The sequence below is a fragment of the Anser cygnoides genome, chromosome 5 (assembly GCF_040182565.1).
Source record: "Anser cygnoides isolate HZ-2024a breed goose chromosome 5, Taihu_goose_T2T_genome, whole genome shotgun sequence".
Classification (NCBI taxonomy): Eukaryota; Metazoa; Chordata; class Aves; order Anseriformes; family Anatidae; genus Anser; species Anser cygnoides.
Window position 1 is genome coordinate 4,099,465 of NC_089877.1, and position 15,989 is coordinate 4,115,453.

Genomic DNA, 15,989 nt, shown 5'->3' on the forward strand with positions numbered 1-15,989 from the left:
CATCACAGGAACATTTGTCACTTAACCAGCCAGTCCTCATGGGCTCAAGGAATTTCACTCATTTGTCTCGTAACAACAAAAGACATCTTCAGCAAAGAATTCCAAGAAAAAACAGCACAATGTCTAATGCAAAGTTTTCAGCCCTAAGTGAGAATCATTCAATCAACCTGCAATCTGAGATAGAGGAATAAAACTTACTTGAGTAAATCAAAGTGAATGTAGCGGTTTAATCGTATCCCCAAAGAACAGCCAAGCTGCTGACTGTTACATAGTTTACCAGCACTGGACTGAAGACAAGTTAGGATTTAGATTCCTTCCATACTTCATTTCAGTGACATTCATGCAGAAAATTCCTCTAGATGAAAGATTAATACATGCAGTCTTCCATAGCAGTGCATATTACAGGTTACGTGCATCAAAATAGTAGAGAAAACAAAGATGGAGATTTAACTTCTACAGAGGTGAAAATCTGTTTTACTGACAACACTTCTGATAATCTATAACTTGGCTAACTCATCTGAAAAGAGGAACAAGTCCCTCCTGTGCCATTATGTAAAAGCATGTGCAAGCTGTATGGCTCTGCAATTCCTTATGTTTCTTTAGAAGAAACATTGACTCTCTGCCATGGATAAAAGGTATCCTGAGTAGTAGCAAAAATTGAGAGCATAGGGGGGAACAAAATCTTTCGTTTACAAAACATAACCAACCTCCCACATCTTAAGGTACTGAAGGAAGAGTCTCACCAGCCTTCATGTCTGAGGAACTGTCTTGCCGGGATGACTGGCTGCCTCAGTGGTTTCATTTACTGCCCAGCCTACTGCAACATACTCATCACTTACAAAGATGTTGACAAAGATATTTCTGGAGAAACAGAGAGGCAAGGGCTTAATGAACTAACCTGTATTTGCACCTCTGGATGACAATTCTATGTGGATATCATCCAGCCCTTGTGATGCTGTCATCCAAAGACGAAGCCATATACTTTTATTTAATCTATTCTCATCACGTATTTAAAACTTTTTTTTCCTTACAAAGTATTTCCACATTATACATGCAGAGGGAAAGAGAATGAGTGGCCTGACTTTCGAACAAAGAGAAATGTTCCAGGGCAATATCATCATTTATTTATTAGTTTAAGTCTCAATAGCTTCATCTGAGCATTTGTTTCGTGTGCGATTTACTCTGGCAGACAAATTAGTAAGTGTAAAGAGATGGATAGAGTAACCAAAATCTTTTCAATTTCACTTCCAACAGAACATAGCTGCTGCATGGTAGCAAAACATCAAATAAGAGAATAAAAGTTCAAAGCTAAATAATTGAAAACTTGGTTGGGTAAAACCATCTCTTTTGCTAACCTACCCTACGTAAGTGTTCTATGAAAAATACAGAGTCAGGCTCAGTTCTTGGATAAAACCTGTAATTATTTTATAAAGACATACTGTAATTGAGGATGATTCAGAGATAGCTGAAGAAATAGCAGCTGTATCAATCTTCAGGGAAACAGTTCACAGAACTACATTTTTAGAGACTCCTCAAGGGCAACTGCTAGCTATAGCCCATCTGTTCATAAAATCAAAATGAGAAAAAAAATCAATTATGATTTAAATTTAAATCAGATTTCAAGCCCAAAGCTTTTAAATTTCCTTGTCTAAGATTGCAAGCACAGAGGCTTTGGATTTAAAAGCTGCATGATCTACTTGAAAGAATGGCTGGCAGGTCACACCATTACTTGTTCAGGTCTTTCCTTTAGGCCAAATCTGCAGACACTTGAATTTTCCCCCCTTTACTCACAGTCAAAACGATCTCATAAACTTCAATTTCCATAGCCCACCCAGCATAACAGTCCGTAGCCTTTTTCTCTCCAGATCCCACCAGCAAGTCAGTTTGCTGCCCTTACTCTCTGCCGAGGCAGGCTGCTGTCCCCAGGGAGACCAAGCAGTGGCTCTCTGGCTGCGGCTCTGTCCTTTTGCATTTCAAGCATGGAGTGCCCTGAAAGTCAAAATCAACAAACTGTAAGAAGTTGGATGCAAAGATACTGAGGAAAGTGACGTGGTAGTTCTATCAAACAGCATTTTGCTAGTCAACAGATTGTCATTGAATCAATGTCTCTCAGATCACAAGACACTGCTTGGATATCAGTGGGAAAGAGACACAAAAAGATAGATTTATGAGTAGTCGTTCACATGTAAGGGATGCAACTTGGGAATTAGTAGATTTGGATTTCCTGTTGCAGCATAAACATCAAATTACATTATTGCTGGGAGAGCTGCAATGCTAAGAGCTAACACCATAACAAGACCTCCTCAATGTTCATAAATAAAGCTTCATTTTATTAATCCATGGAGAAAGCTCTGTATTCAGATGGATTTAACAACAATTTAACAACATTGTCTACCTTGCTTGAAATACATACTGCAAAACCTATGGAAGCAAAGATATTGTCTCTAACAATAAGAACTGCAAATCAACGTCAGAATTTCCAAAGGGATGAGCAAAACTTCACTGAGCTGGAGCGATGAAGATTTACAGCAACTAAGGGCTTGGTCCATTATTTCTGTAATACTACATAAATCATCATAAAACATGACAGATGCAGTATTAATGATGAGCTGCTAAAACTTAACCAAGATCTCCCTCAAACCTTGTTCCTTCAATCAGTGCTATATATGACATTTCTGGAATAAGCTGCTCTTTCATTCCAAATCCATCAAATTTTATATCTTCCCTTTCCTTGAAGTGATGGGTTTTTGGCTAGGACAAATTTTGTAGTTGAGCCTTTGCTGGTCCTGGGCTGGAGTTCACTTTGAGAGTATAACCTTCCTCTGCTTCTGATGCATGAGATTTGTATCAGAGTTAGGTTATCTGATGGGCAAACAAGTTCCCTCTCACTGAGCCTAGAGGGTGGACAAGCTGATGCTAGATGAGGGTGAAGGGGAAATCCAGAATAATGATGAAGATAACTCACAGAACCAGCTTCCCTTTCCTTTTCGCTCCAGGCAGTGAGAATGGTGTGCAGAGAGCACGAGAACAGCACTTTCACACGCTCCAGCAAGACAGTAGCTCTGCCCGCTGTACAGCTAAAGAAGGGATGGATACCTATCAGTGCAGGAAGAAACACCTGCTTTTGCAAGAAGCCACTGTCTAAGCAGGCAGCAACATCTCAAGAAAGAAAAAAAAAAACTCAATGCATTGAAGTAGAAATGCAACACCTTCCTTTAGACACAGCACATTCCTCTCCTCCCACCACTCTCCATGAAGCCAGACCATGTGTTTAGAGGACACATGGCGAAATTGTCCTTTGGGGGCAGACCTGCAACTTTCCATGCATTTATAAGAAGGCATGTAGAAGACTTCATAGAGTATTTCACCTACCCTTGCAGCCTCCTGGGGGCAGAGGCTCAGCCCATCTCTCTGCTCTCCTTAGAGCCTTTTCAAGGATTCTGGCCTGAAGTTGGCTCAGACTACCACAGAGAAGGGGTTACGTTCTTCAGAGGAGTTTGGGAGGCTCTGGGAAAAATGGCACCTGCACTGAGGATTCCATCCATTCAGAAATCACACCACACTTCTCCAATGCTGCAGAACTGGCTTAAAAAAAAGTCATACTGTTCCCAAGTAAATCCAGTCTGTTTTGAGCTGACCATTGGATTTCAGCTTTAGCATTGTGGTTTTTAACATTTTCTCTACAACAGGGAGCACTGAAAGTATTTTCCCTGCAGATCAACAGGCTTACAAAATCACAAGTGCTGAGGCTTTGGACTCTGTCTCATGAGAGTCCGAAAGTGCTGAGAAAGCAAGCAGTAATGTGGACCAAACATATAAGAAGTCCAGCTGATTTCCATGGAAGTATTTAATGTGCGGCAATGACTGAGTGCATAAGTTACCATGAAATAATATATATTATAGCTATATGCATGCAGCATCAGTACTCAACTAATCTTTAGTCATTTATTGATTGCTAAATAATTAACTTTTACCACCAATATACTTTTGATTAATCATACTTTCCTTAACAGTTGAAAGTGGATCAGACCACAAAACATCAATATGGAAAAGTTTTCCGGTGCTTTGCATGTTCTTCTGAGATGAATGAGATAGATTAACTACTTTCTCAGCAGCAGTATTCACTATTTGGATGGATAAGTGTTGTTTAGATCACATTCCAACCTCCTGCCATGGGCAAAGACACCTCCCACCAGACCAAGCTGCCTAAAGCCCCATCCAGTCTGGCCTTGAACTCCTCCAGGGATGGGGCATCCACAGCTTCTCTGGGCAACCCGTGCCAGTGCCTCACCACCCTCACAGTGAAGAGCTTCCTCCTAACATCTAATGCAAATCTCCCTTCTTTTACTTGAAAACCATTCCCCCTTGTCCTATCACTGTATGCCCACGTAAAAAGTTGCTCTCCATTGTTTTCATAAGCCCCCTTTAAGTACTGAAAGGTTGCAGAGAGGTCTCCCTGGAGCCTTCTCTTCTCCAGGATAAACAATCCCAGCTCTCTCAGCCTTTCTTCATAGGTGAGGGGCTGCAGCCCTCTGATCATCTTCATGGCCCTTATCTGGATCAGCTCTGACAGGTCCACATCTTTCTTGTGCTGCAGAACCCAGACCTGGATGCAGTACTCCAGGTGGAATCAGCAACATTCTCCATTCTAATAGTTTATGTTAAAAAAAAAAATGAAGTTTTTTTCCAAGCTACTTGTGAGCAGCATTAACACTCAAACTGAAAGAGGCTGACTCTTTAATACATGCACTTTAATACATGAGAATTTCCTCCCAAAATAGAGTACAAATAGGGGACATGCAATTAAAGAAAAAAAAAAGAATCATAGGGTCAAATCCTGGCCCACAACAAAGCCATTTCAGGAAAATGCTGGTGATGAAGAGCTAATACAGGAGCACTTCACAACTGTCAGAATGACACTGCCTCAGATTCACACCAATGCCAGTATCGGAGAATGATTTAGCAGGCTGCCTCCAATGCAGGCTATGCCAGCTGTTCAGACCTAGTAACGCACAGTCCAGCTGGTAAAAGGCTACTCATTGTATCAGCATTCCCTGTCTGTCCCAGGGTCTCCAGGTTGTACAGATCTATACCAAATGCTGAAAAAGTCCTGAAAACTTCCTCCAGCATGTTGCAAAGGATTAGAATTTTTCTGCAATAGACTAGCAGATCATTTAACAACTATACCTTTGCCATTCCAAATTTACATGCTGTCTTACTCCTCCGGCACATAACGGAAATTTGATTAGTAACTTGGAGAAACAAAGTTTCTTTCCTAAGAACCATTTCCAACAGCAATGTCCATGTCATCCATTATGACACTAATAACTAGGAGCAGACCAGCCTTATCACAGGAGGTGAGGTCTAGCTAGAAACTGTTGATTATATGACTTGACCCACAAAGAACCAAAATGGTTGCAGATGGAGCAGACTTTCCATTTTCATGTGGTTTCTTTTACAAGTTCGTAAGAGAAATATTAATAGCACGCTAATGGTAGCAATTACTATAATGAATGTAACAGCTGGTACCAGCAGCTGAGCATATGTTTCAGTTTTATACTTCTCATGTATGGTTTGAGGTGGCTCGGAGCAGTTACAATCACGGTCTCTCACTTTTCCGCTCTGAGGATTCTATTTTCAGCATGCCTGTCCTTGTGGCGAAAAGATGGAGAGCTACCATTGTAGATATGTCGCCCCTCAGGACGTTATTTGCACTCTAAGAAACAAGTAGCATGTTCAAAGTAGAGCTGGTATGGTCAGTCTCTCAATCTGCTCCAGTATTCTCTGCAAGTGGGATATCACCATCAAAGCAAGTGTCTTTCAGTTGTGTGTCAAGCAGTTTTTCCCTCCTCTTCCTAAAGAGAAAAATAGGCAGAGGAACTTCTGCAGTAGAACCATGAAGCAAGAAATAATCCTGCTCACTTGGAAACGTTTACATACAAAATGCATGTCTGGGCTCCCAAGACTGCCACCCACCTGCTCTGCCTCTGAACAGACTCTGTAAAAGTAAATGAAACAGACATGTAGCAGAGACACTAAGAAAAGTTAGAAAGAAAATAGTTCTGGTCCATCTTCTCTCAGGTTATAGTCAGAATTTTAATTAGGAATTAATTAGGTTCCTGCTCTGCAGGACATGGGCATCTAGTAGCCATTTGAATGATGGGTTTTAGTCAAACTTATACGATAATGCCAACCTCCTCAAGAGCAGTTCAGTTCAGGGCTTTACCTCCAAACTCCCAAACCCTGCCAAGTTTGGCATTCGACATTCCTGTTTTAAACTTGGAATTCAAGCCTATTCAAACGCTTGGCAGTATCGATATGCTTTTCCTGCTAACAGTCTAGGAACTAAGGAGCCTGAGGCACTCCCAAGCTTCTGTAAAAACATGCAGGAATTGAACTGCATACAGGAAACAAAGAAAGCATGAAAAGTGGTGAGCATTTCTGGTATTCACTTTGCATGGTGTTAAAACCTAAAAGGCTACAATGACCATGTCCACCATCTGTTCAAGTACTGAACGTTCAAGGCTAATGTTTATTGAATCAGTGAAGTCTTTCCTGCCCTAAGATAGGAAATTGCAGATTCCTCTTTAAATCAAGCCTCAGACTGCTATCCAGTCAATCAAAATACAACAGAAGTACTTTGTTTCTCCTGAAGAGCTACATCTTCCAAAATTACCTTGAATCTTTCTCAGTATAAAACACTTCCAGAATTCATCAAGTACCTAGACTGAAGACAGCATCTATTACCACATTTGGAGTTATCTTCTTGGAAGCTTAAGTTAAATTTGATTCCCATGGCCTCATCTTCTAAACCAACAGTACTGGTTACTTCATGCGTCTGTTTTGAAGGACTATTCCAGTGTACAGTGCCATTATGAAATGTAATGACTGCATTTTTATATCTCCTCTCTGTGAAATTGCATAGGGTGTGAACAACAAAAGTTTTACATTTAAGCTTCATGCATATTCAGCAGGACATTATGCAGTAACCCTCAATGTCAAAAGAGGGAAAAGAATGTAAAAGGCAGAGAGTAGAGAATACACCAAGATAGTTGTTGAACGGAAATTAATTTCTGAGAAGCAACAGAAGACAAATACATTTTTTTCTACACTAAAATGCAGCATTAGGATCTTTACTATTCTGAGATTGGTGGAATGCAAATCTCAGAGTTCAAGGCTCAGAGAAAAACAAAGACACGTAGCATATCCAGTGAGGTCTGCAAAAAACAAAGGGACAACTTAAAGGCAATCTGTCAGTGTAATAGCAAGGCAGGCACAGTTGCTGACTTTAGCGAGGAAGCAGACAGCTGCATTTTGAACAAATGAGAAGCCCTGGAGAAGCATTGCTGGCAGCTGTGTTAGAAGGGCATTAAAATAATAAAATCCTGCAGTCACAAGGGCAAGTGTTGCAGATACAGGTGAGTCATGGACTATTTCAGGACACAGGTTTTTGAACCTCAGAACTCTAAGGGACACCTACAACGTGGCCTCACATGTCTCTCTGTGGGGAACACATGATCAAAGAGACATCCTCAGATGACTCAGTTACCACAGTATCATTTTTAGACACCTTTCTCTGGTTTGCTTAATCCCAAACAAATCTCAGTGAAAAGCAATGCAGAAGTCCTATTTCTGCTCAAATTGATGAGCACCAGGTTGGTGGTCCTAGAAAGCATTGTTGCCATTGAAATATCAAAGTCTACATTTAAAACAAAAAACAGAAGAAAGACTGAGTTTTTGTTCAGATTCTAGAATATCATCCAAAACAAAAGGGAGGGTACAACCCCACTACAAAATTGTGGTAAAAATTGTACAACAACAGCAGGTATTCTGACAAGTCTTACGTCCTTGGCACGGTATGAAAACAAACCAATAAATACACAATGAATAGTAAAATGACAAAAATGCACTTGACTTATGGGAAAATTAATACATGTTTCAAGATGATTCTGCATGGTGTTTTCTTTTGTGTATTAAAAAGTACCAACTATAGCACAAACGTCTACATCATAGACAACTGTCTCACTGCATTGTTACAGGATTTTGCTATCCATTTAGTGCTGAAAAGGAGCTGGCTTTCAGTCCAGATAGCATGTCATCCTTTTTATTTTACCCCATTATCTGCACAACACCCATATCATAGCCTAGTAGAAAGGCACCAGACAGTGCATCAGGACACCTGGATTCCTCCTGTGGCTCAGCCACCAGCTGACACTGACCCTGACCAAGTTTTTCATCCTTATTTTGTCCTTTTCATTCATGCGGGATCAAGTTGGTCTCTACCATTATCAGTGCTGTGCCTAGAGCTTTATATAACCCAGCCTTTATGTAATCCATTAAGAGAAGCTGTAAATACACAAGAGCGGTACCACACACATTATAAACAGAGGTGAGCACTTCCAAGCTCAGGAAGCAGAATTTGTGCCTCCCTCTTAAGCTGCTGCTGCAGCATAGTGACTCCAGAGCCCCCCATGATGCATGCATTCACATGCCGTATTTTGGCCAAATTAGTGTTAAAGCTTATGAGCAAATGGAAGAGGAGTTTGGTGACGAAGAGCATGGAAGGTCATATTCAAAACCAGACTATTTCCTCTTTGTTCATGGCCTTACCAACATGCCTGCCCTGGTCCTAAAGAGCTAACAACACTTTCAGACAGATTCGTTGGGGGTAGCACAACTTTTCACAGGCTGGAGAAGAATTACCGTGTATAGTAATGCCATAAAGAAGATCAAGTGCAACATTTTATGTAAAAGAATAATTCAAAGTGTGGTATTAATACACTCAGTGGAAGTTTTAATTCTTTTTAAACAACTTCATGTCCCAAACTGGAGACACAGAGGAAAAAAAAAAAAAAAGACATTGCAAGATTGCAAGGGAGAGAATAACAGAGAGAGATGCAAATGCCAGAGACTTCAGCATTGATACTGTTGTCCCAGGTACACCATGAATATTTCAGGCAGTCCTCATTTGCTTATGTTCTGTTCCAGACTCATTCCTGCCCTGGCTGATGCTTTAGCTGCTGAAAGTCTCTGCTGAACCTAGACCTCAAGGGACTGCCTGTGGGTTAAATGCTAAGGCATACTCTTGAAGGCATAAATCTTTAATTTTATTATTTTCTGGCCTCTGACACAAAGAAAGCACTTTTTCAAAGCAATTACAATGAGTATATCACCCCAGAAATCTACTGCTGAGGGAACAGTAGGTAGGAGGATACATTCTTGGCCCTTAATGCAGCCACCAACATCTGTATGACTGGCCATTCCATCCTCTATTTAAAAGAAAAAAAAAAAATGGGGACAAGAGTTCTCTACCATACTTTTTAGAGACAGAAACCTTTTTTGTACTCTGGCCCCCATATAGTTGTGTCTTTTAATATAAGCTGCAGTTTAAAAATATAGATCTTCATTTTTGTTCAATTGATTACTCCCCCCATGCCCTGCCGTGTTTGTGTCACGCAAAGCAGCAGACAAGTTTTGCCATGTTGAAAGACACTGTCCAGGAGAACCAACCAACCAAAAAATAAAACCTCTCCCAAGATAAAAACACCAAGTCTTTAGTCTTGCTATAAGAAGTCGCTGGGTGGTACATGTAGTCTGCACTTAGATTTCAGTATTCCTTGCGAGTATTTGTCCTTTACATCACTGTCAGACAGATCCCTCAAAGAGAATGTTCTGACCTTGCTATAAGATGACCTTGCTTTTTTTTTTTTTCTTCAGTATGTTATTTTCCTCCTTGCACAGCCAATTTCTCCATTTCATTTGGTCAATGAACTCTCATATCCTTTTCCTTCGCTCCCACCACTTCTGCAGGAGCCAAAAACACAAACTAAGACTGGGCAGTGGTTAGTGATTTAAATAAAGCTGGATTTCAAGTAATTTTACAAAAAATGATCCAGAAGTGTAAAGTGGCTCTCTAATTAATAGAGAAAAACAGCACTTCTTTTTTTTATTATTAATCTATTCTGTCAATAGCAAAGCTCTTGAGCTTTGTGTGTGAACGATTATGTCACTAATATCATGACTAGCATTTTTAAGCACAGAAGCTTAGCTTCAGACTCTTAAAAAATAGGCTGAGTGTCAGGTAATTCGCTGTAGGCTCCCTAGTGTGAAGACAATCTTTGTTTTTACTATATGTTTTCACAAAGAACCTCCTTATTTCTGCAGTCAACATTTACGGTGTTTATGACACTTAAGAAATAACGTTAATGCCTGCAGGCAATCCTATCTGAGCTACCCTCAGTGACCCGTTGAATACACTGTCCCTCAGAAAGTCCTCTAACATCCATACACAAATATATACAAGTAACTTTGCATCACCACTTAAGATAAAAACAACCTTGTACCACCTACAGAAATAGTGCCAGCTACTGAAGGAAATTAATTTGCAAGCTATTTTCAGAGTGTATTTCTTCTGGATATACAGCTGTTTCAACCTTTGCTGACAGCTATGCCTTGACACACTGCTCAGGGCTCTCTGGATGTCTGGACTACATATTTTCTTTTTCATCGAGGTGAAGACTGTACAATGTCACACAGCAATTTCAGAACAGGGTGTTTTTAGCAAGGTTACATCTAAAGGCATTGGAGCTTGGCAAATATCATCCAAGATCTTTAATGTGCTTCACAGAAAAGGCAGCACAGCAGCTTCTCAAGTGTACCCAGTTTCACAAGGGACTGAACTGGAAGCCCAGCTGATACTCTACTTCAGAGCTTCATCATGCAATTTACCCACTCCCCAAAAATCACCAATGAAAAAAAATTGTAGTATTGTTTCTGAACTAAGTGCTTATTGATGTCTTCGTAACACTAGTCTGTTTTTATAAAACAGCAGCTTAATGACCATTCACAGTCAGCCTGCAGAAGCTGGAGAGGAGGATGGCAGTAAAAACCCCATGAGCTCAAATGTCAAGGAGCACTTCTGCTTTCAGGACACTTATCTGAGCTGTGCCATGCCTTAGTTGCAGCCAGCATGGAACAGTACTGAAGTCCACAGGACCACTTATCTTGGAAATAAAACATGACCCAAATTCTGCCCTGTTATTTGGGAATAAATCTCACTAGAAAGCCTGCTGAAATCAATAGACTTCTTCCAGATATACACAGAGATAACAGGGATCAGAATTTGTTCCCGTAGCATATGTTTTCAGCAATGACCAGATGGATAGTCTCATATACAAACATCTGACTTGCTAAAGTGAAGTTCAGCAATGCCAGGTGTGTGATTTTGGTATTTAAGTGTTTTAGAAGCAGGGTAATTATTTAGCCCATTGCATTCAAAATGTTTCTATGCCCTTGTGTTTCCCAATGACAACTTAGTAAGGTGCAGAGATCCTTTGCAAAGCAGTAAGCTCCTGCAAATACAGAACCCCAGAATCACTGGAGCAAGATATAGCTCTTCCTACATGTTGTGGTAATGACTATAATTGAGGCACTGCCATAAACATTATTTTTTGCCTTTACTTACATTTTTAAATGGGTTATTTATAAATACGATGGACAGTACAATATTACAGCAAGGCTGGAGGTGGCAATCACTGTGGATCTCTTCAATATCAATTTAATTTAAGAAACTTGACTTGCATGGAATATTTTATTATTTTTCTAGAAACACAGACCTTCTGCCATGGATTTGCAGAACCCAACTGCAAGAATGTCTTCCCCTGAAAATTACCATTTTAATTGTGTTCCAGTGACTTAATATTTATGCATTTAGAAAGTAACTGCTGTGGCATTTTAAAAGGCTCCTGTGAATGGCAAGATGACAAGTGCTTGCATATCATTCTAAGTAAAACTACTTCATATTGTTCTGCTGACTATAACAGCTATAATTACTCTTTTATTCAAAATGCTCAACATGTTTCAAGATATAATACAACATCTTCCCATAGTGTTCTAATGAGTCTGCTTTCCACTGAAGAGTAGATCCTGAAGCAGTAGAACATGTAAATTAACAATATGCCAAGAGTTGCCCCAAATAAACATCACCCCGTCATTTGTAGTTAATTTGACTCAGTCTGACAACACTCAGCTATCAGCCTGCTGTGTACTGAGCTTACAGAGAGCAAGGTAGCAGTGCAACAAGCTGTTGACTGTGCTTAGACAAACAAAGTTATCTATCATACTGGGCTTTTGCTTGCTTTTGTCAGTATGCTTACTGTAGGTCTCTGGAATGGTAAACCTGAGCATTTAGTCACTTTATTAGTTGTTTCTTTGTTCCAAAGTTGTGCTTGGAGAACACCAATGCTCCAAAACTTATTCATTATTTTTAAATCACTCAGAAGCTCACAGGGAGTTCATCCCTGAAACTGGTGTAAATATTACTGCTTGCTTCACGGAGACAAGAATTTCATTTCTGGTCTGTTGATTTCCTGTTAAAAACTCATTACAAGTTTCTGCTGCTTGCATTAGCATTAGAAAAATACTTAACTGTTTCTGCTTAAAAACAGTCACCTCATGTAGATCAAGCATAGGAACACAAATTGTATAGACTAAGTGACATTTTTCAGAAATAAATTTGTAACCAAGCTTTTAGATCAATTTAACATAGAATAAAAATCTCATACAAACACAAAGACGGAGCCATCTCTTTAATGTCAGAGCTGCCCATTCAGGCCACAACTGTGAGCCTTAGCAGAAACTCATTTCAGAGAAATATTCTATTACTTACACTAACAATTAGACTCCTATGATTATAAGTTAGTAAAGTTTCAAAAAAAATTTGTGCAGGAGGGAGCCAATAGATGGTTTGAAATTAAAAGGAATGAAATAGAATGTAAAACAAATGCTTCTTCCTCAACAATTCAAACATGCTGCACCCATGTTTTGAACACTGAGCACAGTCCTTGTCCTTCCATTTCCAAAAGGACATTGCAGACTAGAAAAGATACTGAAAGGGAAACAAAAGCAAAAGTATGGAATGTTTTCTAAGGAAAAACTGCATATACACAGGTTTCTCCAACATGGAAAAAAAGAGAGCTGAGGCTGGCATAAGAACAAGGTTTGCTAACTGCAATTTCTATGGAAAAGATGACTGGGGAAGGAGCGCGTGCTTTATCTCCCCAGCACTAGAAGTAGCTTACTGGTGGCACTGCTTGCCTTGGGATATTATGAATGCTAACTAAAATCTTACTCATGTTCAAAAGCTGGTTAGAGAAATGCCAGGAGAATCCACTGCATGTTACAAAGCTGCTGCCTCTGGTTCAGAAGTGCCTAAGGGGCAAATCACTGGAAGCTAAAATCATTACAGCACACCATGAACAGTCCAGCACACACCTTCTGCCATTGTGCGCTTTGCACTCATCTGCTCTGGGCACCTCTGGTGACAGAGGGGACTTGCTGCATCCCTGGGCAAAACACTGCATAGCTTCCTTGCAACCATTTCCCACCAGTCGTTGAGGTGAAGAAATGTATTTCCAATTTCCTGAAGAACCTCAAAAAGCACCTTACAAACTGTGAGACGAACTCTCACCAGCCTACCAAAGCTAGTATTTCATCCCCAGGCACATACAATACCCCTCCTTGGACAAGTCCTGTGGGCAGCAGGGAGGTGCACACTCAGCAACCAGCACATTCACCATGGTGTAAGAAAGGATCATTCTGGCACATCACTCCAAGATGTTTACTTGCACACCAAAGAGCCACACCAAGAGATTTTTGCTGTCATAACAGAAGAGAAATATTTGAGTTGAAAAATGCTAGATCTTTTTCTGATCTGTCTCTGAAAGTCTGATTAAGAAAAAAAAATCTGACGTATCATGAAGACCTCACTGAATCCTGAAAACAGTGAGAGACAGCTGTGAAAAACGTATAAATCTGAGACTGAATTCATGCCCTTCTCAGAGCATGTCATAGTGAAGCAAAGTGGAGAATTCTTCCTATCTCACTGTAAAACAAAACAAAACTCCAAACCAGCAAGAACAACAAACCAAATTTGCTCATTTTCCCCACTACAAAAAATGTTGCTTTAATATTTGGAAAATGAGTTAAGTCATGATGGGAATGAATCATTGCAAGTAGATGTCTAAAAGCTGTTCACTGTTAATAGCACATTAATATTTGAATTATTTTTTTCAAGTACGTCAAACACTTCTTTGTATCCTCTAATGCTTTTCAGTGGCCTGTACATTTTAAAACCTGTCTACTTTAAGCTCAGTATTTTGTATTCTTGCCACGCTAAGCAATCCAGGTGGGTAGTTAAGACACTAAAAAGCTTTCAAAAATATCAAGTTCCATTAATTTCTGTGCTCCCCATTTATCACTGCCAGACTGCAAAAAGTAACAGGAGCAAAAGAAAAAGTGTATGGCACAGAAGGTTTAAGGGTTGCTTGCAAGTTTTTTTTTCCCCCTCCTCCCCAAATCTACCACGGCTATAAAAGTGAATTAAGTGGCCTGATTACCTTCTAGAGATACAGCAATCTACTTAGTGAATTAAAATGATACACACCTAATAAAAATAATACGTGCAGCAAGATCAATGTTATAGAAGACTGTCATGCAAAAACTGTCCCTCAAGACAAATTAAAATAAAATTAAAAAAATACTTTCTCCATTCCCAGCAATGCTTCATTTAATTTTCTTGCAGGTCAAGGTAGCCTAATTAGCTCTAAATAAGGAACACCCAAAAGAATTTGTTCTATCATACATTTTTTAAAGCCTTTAAACATGTGGTTCATTGAACTGAAGTCAGAGTTGTTTGAAATTCAGACTATTTTGGTGTCCATGATATTGCCCTTTCCCTCAGATAGAAGGGTGTACCAGCTCTCCTAACACTCCAGCTCCCAGCTGATGTTTCTTTTTAAATCTCGGTCTTGGTTTAAGCCCATTGAATAAATACTTCTGTGATGCATTTTAATTGCACATCCTTCAACACGCCCTTTGCCCGATGAAGCACCATCAGATGACACAACAGAAAAACGGGCTGAGCACCAAACAGACAAAAGCATTTTTGGTGCCTGAATGAAATCACCATAGTACTTCAAATCTCGAGGTTTCTTCTGGAAAAGTAGCAAACAGGAGTTCCCTCACCTTGCATGCACGACCTCTGTGTTACACAAGTGCTGCAAAGGGCTCTGTTTTTCTCTGCAAAAGCACCTAATTGTCAGAAATATTCAGAGGTTCCGTTAGAAGCAAAGAAACAACAGAAGCCCACCCCACATCTCCTAGTCATCTGTGGCACGGTATCTACAAAGCTGACCGTAGCAATCTTTGCAATCATGACTGCTAGTTAAGTAGGGCTGCTAGTTAAGGACAAAAATGTGGACACGAAGATGAGCCAAGTTCTTCTCCGTTTGCCAAAGGTATCTACGAAATTCAGATGTGTGCTATTTCAGGCAATGTTCACACAAAAATATATACATTGGAAAAAAATTATTTTCTGTCTACTGATGCCTGTGGATCAAAAAGAGGCACCAGCATGACAGAACTATTATTTCACATTCATAAAATACATCTAGAGGCATGATTCAAGAGCCAATAAACCAGTGGTAGTTAAATTGGTATCTTCTAGCTCAGGCATAATCATGCAAATAAGCAAATGCTATATTTTAGTACTTGTGAAATGCTGACATGCATACATAAATCAGGAATCATTTGCCAAGCTGTTCTCGTGCTCTTTCATTTTAAAGTGGCAAGAGCCTAATCAAGACAATTTTACAGTAAATGTCATTGGCCACAGTTAATACTGAATGTTTTCATACAGTATTTTGAAAAACTTGAATATCAACCAAAGTATGGCTTTAACTCCAACAGCTTGGTAGGTTTTGGAGATAGCATACTAACAGAAAGAAAACCAAATGAAGCATCTTGAAAAATGAGAAATGCTTTTGTTGGTAATTTTGCATGTATTCCTATATAGTGCTACTGGCTAATACTGGTTTGTAAGGAGACAAATCAGAAATAATTATTGGGAATCTTCCATGGTTTTCTTTATGTACTTTCTTTTAAACAATTCCCCATAGATTACGTAATTTTAGGGGTGCTAATTCTCGCAA

At 39.7% G+C, this 15,989-nt stretch overlaps 1 protein-coding gene and 1 long non-coding RNA gene across 10 annotated transcripts in view; one reads left to right on the top strand and one right to left on the bottom strand.

Annotated features, from left to right (window-relative positions):
- The window catches only part of TUB (TUB bipartite transcription factor), a 150,972-nt gene that overhangs the window by 84,594 nt on the left and 50,389 nt on the right, over positions 1–15,989 (bottom strand). For 6 of the 9 annotated variants that reach the window (XM_066997277.1, XM_066997275.1, XM_066997274.1 and 3 more), the window contains exon 2: positions 1,898–1,989. The exons of the other annotated variants lie outside the window; for them this stretch is intronic. In XM_066997277.1, the coding sequence (XP_066853378.1) occupies positions 1,898–1,989 (92 nt within the window). The remainder of the gene's footprint in view (positions 1–1,897; positions 1,990–15,989) is intronic. 9 annotated transcript variants of the gene reach the window in all.
- LOC136790868 (uncharacterized) overlaps positions 1–15,989 on the top strand; it is a 74,764-nt gene that overhangs the window by 11,708 nt on the left and 47,067 nt on the right. The gene's annotated exons all lie outside the window — the stretch shown is intronic.